Source organism: Micrasema longulum, unplaced genomic scaffold, assembly GCF_059751315.1.
Source record: "Micrasema longulum isolate JH-2025_06_02 unplaced genomic scaffold, ASM5975131v1 h1tg001311l, whole genome shotgun sequence".
NCBI lineage: Eukaryota > Metazoa > Arthropoda > Insecta > Trichoptera > Brachycentridae > Micrasema > Micrasema longulum.
This window is the reverse complement of record NW_028278498.1, coordinates 146,085-152,482: the sequence shown is the minus strand read 5'-3', so window position 1 is coordinate 152,482 and position 6,398 is coordinate 146,085. Positions and strand designations below refer to the sequence as shown.

Below are 6,398 nucleotides of genomic sequence, written 5' to 3'. Positions count from 1 at the left end.
TAGGGGGATTAGCTTTACCACGGGAGAGTCTGGTGTTGGTAGACGTAATGTTGGTTAAATTGCTAAACTTGGTTAGCTAAAAAGGTTTGCACTTATTTGGAATAGGAGAGCATTTAACGCATTGATTTAACCATCGCCACCTAGACTCACGTAATGTAAAACTAGTCGTTTTATAATAAATAGTATTGCAGTTAATATAAAATTAAAGTATTTTTATTTTGGTTAATTGCTGTGTTAGATTTATACCAAGAACACTCGAATATAAAGTATTGACCTGAGATTAGAAGGTTTAAGTTTTAATTTACTATTGGTTTTATAATAAATTGTATTGCACTTAATACAATATATAAGAGGTTTTGTTTTGGTAGGTATCTGTGATAGATTTATGATTAGAGCAATTTTTAATAGACAATATCATCATCATTCCTTTCCGAACCTAATAATGCGTAGGGCACTGCATTGGTACACTAATCGCATCGTAAGTTGATAATATTTATGACATGAAGGTAAGATGATCACGTAGGCGAACGCGCTGACCATTACACCACGACGCGGACACCAATAAAAAGTATTCGCCTGCCATTAGAAGGTTAACTAATCACTATGATATTTGATTTGACTCACCGTAACATAGAATATTATTTTTTGCAGGGGTTTGATCTTCAGGTTGAAGATTCAACTTGCATCCATCTTCGACAACACGATTATGGAATGCGCTTCAGTACTAACTATAAAGAGTGAACCGGGGACTGGCGATGAAGGAGATATTCTCCATACTGGGAACGGGATACTATGTCCCTACAAAAGCGAGAAGCCAAGTGTTGCTACTATAAAGGCTGAACCGGGGACTAGCGATGTAGAAGGAAATATTCTGCATACTGTGGAAGGGCCGCTATGTCCTTACAGAAGCGAGGAGCTGGATATTGTTACTGTTAAGGCTGAACCTGAGACTAGCGATGTACAAGGAGGTACTCTCCATACTAGGGAAGGGCCGTTTTGTCCCTACAGAAGCGAAGGGCCAGATTTCGCCACCGTGAAGGCTGAACCGGGGACCAGAACTAAACAGCAGTATGAAATAGACAGTGATATGCTGATCTTTACTCAAATCGACATCGATTATCCTGACATAAAACAGGAATGTTTAAAACCCTCTACCGGAGGTAATTAACACTACTTTCCACATTAATATACACGGATTCGTTGCATTGCTTGGTTATGTTAATTTTAATATCAACATGAAATTATTGTGATTAACCCAAATATTTCATTCTGAGGGCCATTTTCAACGAGTTGTAAATAACTCACTATTAGAAAATGAGAATCAAGTTGGGGTAGAGTGGGATTCGAACAACAGACCTTTGATCTGTGAGTCCGAGACACTAGCCACAGGACCACAACCCGACTCAGTTAATTTCATTTATCAGTTAGTTATTTTTCATCTTTGTATTACACTTTTTAACATCATCATAAATGTTTTCAAGTATTTTCCTTTTGCAATTTCTTGAATTTTATTACTGTATTATTATATTGTGTGTTTATATATTATGCTTTAAAACGAGTTATGTATCCAGTGAAGCTGCTAGGAATATTTTCTTGCAATTTTATTATGTCATAAACTTATTTTGTATTGCAAGTATGCATTTCAATTATTTGTTGCCAATAAACGCCGTATTTTGGCACTGCAGAAAAACAAGATGAGTTTCTAGTTTTAGTCTCAGTAGGGAAAGTTGCGTGAATAATTATATTCGCCTCGAGTCTTTTGATCATAAATCTGTAATTCTATGCTGTTGATATATGTTGTTTTTTTTAGATCCAACGAGGAGTGGAAGTCAAAGTGAATATCTCGAAGATAGCAATACACGTTCATCGCATATTTCACACAGCACACCCAATACTGTAGAGAAATCGCACTCTTCGTCCCAATGCTCAAATACCGGTAAATCAGAAAACTGTGTATTCACTCATACTGGCCAAAAACCCTTTTCATGTTCAGAGTGTAAATTTTCTTGTACTAGAAAAAACAGTTTGAAACAACACCTTCTCAGACATACTGGTATAAAACCATTTTCATGTTCAATGTGTAAATATTCATCTGCTCGTAAAGGTCATTTGAGACAACATTTTCTAATACATACAGGTATGAAACCATTTTCATGCTCAGTGTGTAAATATACTTGTAGTGAAAAAATTAATTTAAAAAGACATATTCTCACTCATTCTGGCGAGAAACCCTTTTCATGTTCAGAGTGTAAGTTTTCTTGTACTCGAAAAGGTAATTTAAATCAACACATTCTCACTCACACTGGTGAGAAACCGTTTTCATGTTCAGAGTGTAAATATACTTGTATTAAAAAAAGTAATATGAAGCAACACATTCTCACTCACGCTGGCGAGAAACTGTTTTTATGTTCTATGTGTAAATATTCATCTTTTCAAAAAAGTCATTTGAAACAACACTCTCTCATACATACTGGTATGAAACCATTTTCATGTTCAGAGTGTAAATTTTTCTCTTCTAACAAAAGTCATTTGGAACGACACTTTCTCGTACATACTGGTATGAAACCCTATTCATGCTCAGTGTGTAAATATACTTGTAGTGAAAAAATTAATTTAAAAAGACATATTCTCACTCATTCTGGCGAGAAACCCTTTTCATGTTTAGAGTGTAAATTTTCTTGTACTCGAAAAAGTAATTTAAATCAACACATTCTCACTCACACTGGTGAGAAACCGTTTTCATGTTCCGAGTGTAAATATACTTGTACTCAAAAAAGTCATTTGAAAACACACATTTTTACTCACGCTGGTGAGAAACTGTTTTCATGTTCAGAGTGTAAATATACTTGTATTCAAAAAAGTAATTTGAAACAACACATTTTAACTCACTCTGGTGAGAAACCGTTTTCATGTTCAGAGTGTAAATATACTTGTATTAAAGAAAGTTATTTGAAACGACACATTTTAACTCACTCTGGTGAGAAACTGTTTTCGTGTTCAGAGTGTAAATATAGTTGTATTAAAGAAAGTTATTTGAAACGACACATTTTAACTCACTTTGGTAAGAAACCATTTTCATGTTCAGAGTGAAAATTTGTATGTACTCAAAAAAGTTATTAGAAACGACACTTTTTATACATACAGGTATGAAACCCTTTTCATGTTTAGAATGTAAACATACTTTAACCAAAAAATGTAGCGTAAAACGACATATTCGCACTCATTCTCGCAAGAAACCCTTTTCATGGTCACAGTGTTAATTTACTTGTATTCAAAAAGGTAATTTGAAACAACAGATTCTCGCTCATTCCGTCGAGAAACCCTTTTCATATTCATATATTAACATAAGTGTAAACTTTCATTGACTTAAAAAAGTAATTTGAAATATAACATTCTCATTCGCACTTATGAAATAATAACCCTATGTATTCGTAAATGTGTGTCTTTCCTTTAGACCTGTTTTTTTAACGCAAAATACAGGTAGGCACTCGGTTGCTGTAGTGGGTGTCAGACGTGTTAAAGACATAGAGGGCTGAAACTATAGTTAAAATAATCGTTTGAAATATGTTCTCTCAACCTGCGACCAATTGGTCTATGTTTGATTAAACGGACTTTAGTCTTTTACGAGCGTTCGCCAGCTACTTTTCTCCCCGCAATTACTAAAATGCCTATATGTACGCTAAGATACTGCACTAATCGATCTGGAAAAGTGATGGTATCCTTTCACAACATGTATATTTATATATATTTATTTATATATACGCCCAATGGGCATTTTTATGGACACATTTTATACATAGAACATTATTATAACAAAATTAGAAAGACTCAATGGTTTATAGTAGACTTTGTGGGAGTGGAAGCGGGAGATAAGTGTTTATAATTGAATTTGATTCAGTGATCGTTTGAAAGAAGACAACTTGTTATCAAAGAAATCAAGACTGGTATGTTTGTTGGCAGACCTGAGAATTCTGGGCATAGGGGAATGAAAACCATAGTTAGTTCTATTGTTATCGGTATGAAAGAGGAAGTTTTGTCTGAGGTTTCTAGTTGGGATATTTAATTTTATTGAGTTCAGGCGCATCAAAGAGTGAGTTCAGAATTTTAAATAGGACTATAAGGCAGGGGCGAATGCTCCTTATAATCGATTACATGCAGCTTACCATAATTTTTTGACATCGCGTAAATTATATCATATTCCTTTATTCCATGCAGCGACCAGTTGCCAAATTATTACTACTGGATTACACGAGATTACTCTGCTCACTTTAAAATCACTAATTCAAATACGTCTTTAACCTAAAACTTTAAAATCTCGTTCGAAAAATTACACTTGCGATTACAGTAAAATCTTGCAGCTTTCATTAATGCAATTTAGTCTTTCAATACTTTTTCATGAGGGCTAGTATTCTTTAAAATACATCAATTTGACTTACGACAGTCTAAGGGAGGTGACGATATACGCACTCGTTATGTGTAAGAAAGAGATAACGAATATATTTTGTATGTCGTTACAATAATAAGTAAGTAATTTAGCATACTTATGTTTCGGTGGTTTGAAAGTAAATTTGCTTTAAAATAAATAAATATTTTGATATTTTAATCGAAACGAATTGATATTTGAATCCATAATATAGTATAAATCCTTTAGTGGGTTTTAAAAAACAAAGATTTGCTAATTGTTTTTAAATTGTAATTCGTTTTTGTGCATACGATGACAGTTGAATATTGTAGGTTATTCTTCAGTATCCATTTAAACTTTTAAAATTTAGTTAGAGTTATGACAAAAACGTTACTAGTGTATAGTGTTAAGAATAAATATATATGAAGAATTATAATATGCATAACTTATGTCGTTTTGTGAATAATAATGTGACATAAAAGTCGATGAAACAATGATTCTTTAAACGTAATTTATGTTTTGTTTGGTGAACTATCGTACTCGGTAAGCTATACTTTTAAGTTATTTAATTATTATCATTTACTAAGAAATAGTGTTTTATTTCAAGACAAGTTATAATAGTCTGACTTAACCAAAGATGCGCTAATGAATTATTCAGTTTATTAATTACTTTTTCGACACTTAGCCCAAAACGCGAAATAGCTGCGCGGATGGGTCGTTGCTTTCTAATGACGTAGGCGGGGGTTCGAATCCATAGGGATTCCAATTTTTTTTTTTGCAATTATGTTTTTTTAAATTGTATTTTTTAAATCAAATGTTTGTGCTACATTAGAAAATATTTTTACTGAAACTATTAGCCGCTGGAGCTATTTGTTAGGAATTATTTATTAAATATAAAATAGACTTGTTTTTTATATGCCATACTACCGCTATGGACATTTTATCAGAATTTTCATAGCTTACCAATTTAAAAACTCACCGCTCGCCACTGCTATAAGGTCGGATGTATTTCGACGGTCTTGAAGAGAAGATATATTCATGGTAGTTTCTAACTCATTCTATGACAATAACTGACAAAGAATACACCAGAAAAAACCAACGAGGACAAAATTCAATAATAGATCATGTAATAACAAATATAAAACCAAAAGAGAAAATAGAAGTTTACCTTACCGACACCCCACTAAGTGACCACAGACAAATAGACATACAATTGAAAATACCACCAAACAATCCCAAAAAAAGCCTACAAAAGTATGCCTCTAAAAAAATTGACTATGCAAAACTTAAAGAAAACATAACAAAAATAACAAATCATCTCAACATTGAAAGTTTTAAGGAACTACAAGAAATAATTCAAGAAGAAACGAGACAAAACACAAAAACCACCATTAAAAACTATACAACTTCAACTAAAGAAGGCTGGATGACAAAAGAAATATATGACAAAATTAAAACAAGAGACCAATTGTATAAAAAAATGCAATACTTTCCATCATTTACCCAACAATTTAAAATTCTGCAAGCAGAAGTTAGAAACAACATAAAAAGAACAAAAAAAAACACTTTGCTAGTCGCATAAATGAAACTAATGGGAACAGTTACAAAATATGGAAAGAAATTAAAAACATTACCCAAGAAAATGATACCAAAAAAACTAACATATCTAAATTAAAAAAAGAAAACGGTGAAGAGACTCAGAATGCAAAAGAAATAGCCGATATAATAAACAACTATTACACAAACATCGGAAAAGAACTAGCAAGCGCTATAGTAAATCAAAATGTTTTTCTTTTCTTTTTTTAATATTAAGTTCACAGAATGTTTAAATGTTTTTATTTTCTTTTTTAATATTAATTTCACAGAATGTTTAAATGTTTTTATTTTCTTCTTTAATATTAAGTTCACAGATTGTTTAAATGTTTTCTTTCCCTTTTTAATATTAAGTTCATAGATTGTTAAAATTTGTTAAAATTTTTATTGTTTAAATGTATAC

At 32.2% G+C, this 6,398-nt stretch overlaps 1 protein-coding gene across 1 annotated transcript; it reads left to right on the top strand.

Moving 5' to 3' along the window:
- Positions 1–4,835, top strand: LOC148275964 (uncharacterized). The gene is made up of 2 exons (XM_088234975.1): positions 1–1,160; positions 1,811–4,835. Exons 1-2 carry the CDS (start codon positions 707–709, stop codon positions 3,088–3,090), a joined length of 1,734 nt encoding a protein of 577 aa, XP_088091101.1. The 5' UTR covers positions 1–706; the 3' UTR covers positions 3,091–4,835.
- Positions 4,836–6,398: the final 1,563 nt, after the last annotated feature.

Excerpts from the sequence above, each read along its gene's own strand:
- LOC148275964 (XM_088234975.1), top strand. The coding sequence starts at position 707 with ATGGAATGCGCTTCAGTACTAACTATAAAGAGTGAACCGGGGACTGGC. Across the intron at positions 1,161-1,810 it reads TTTAAAACCCTCTACCGGAG|ATCCAACGAGGAGTGGAAGT; the intron begins GTAATTAACACT and ends TGTTTTTTTTAG.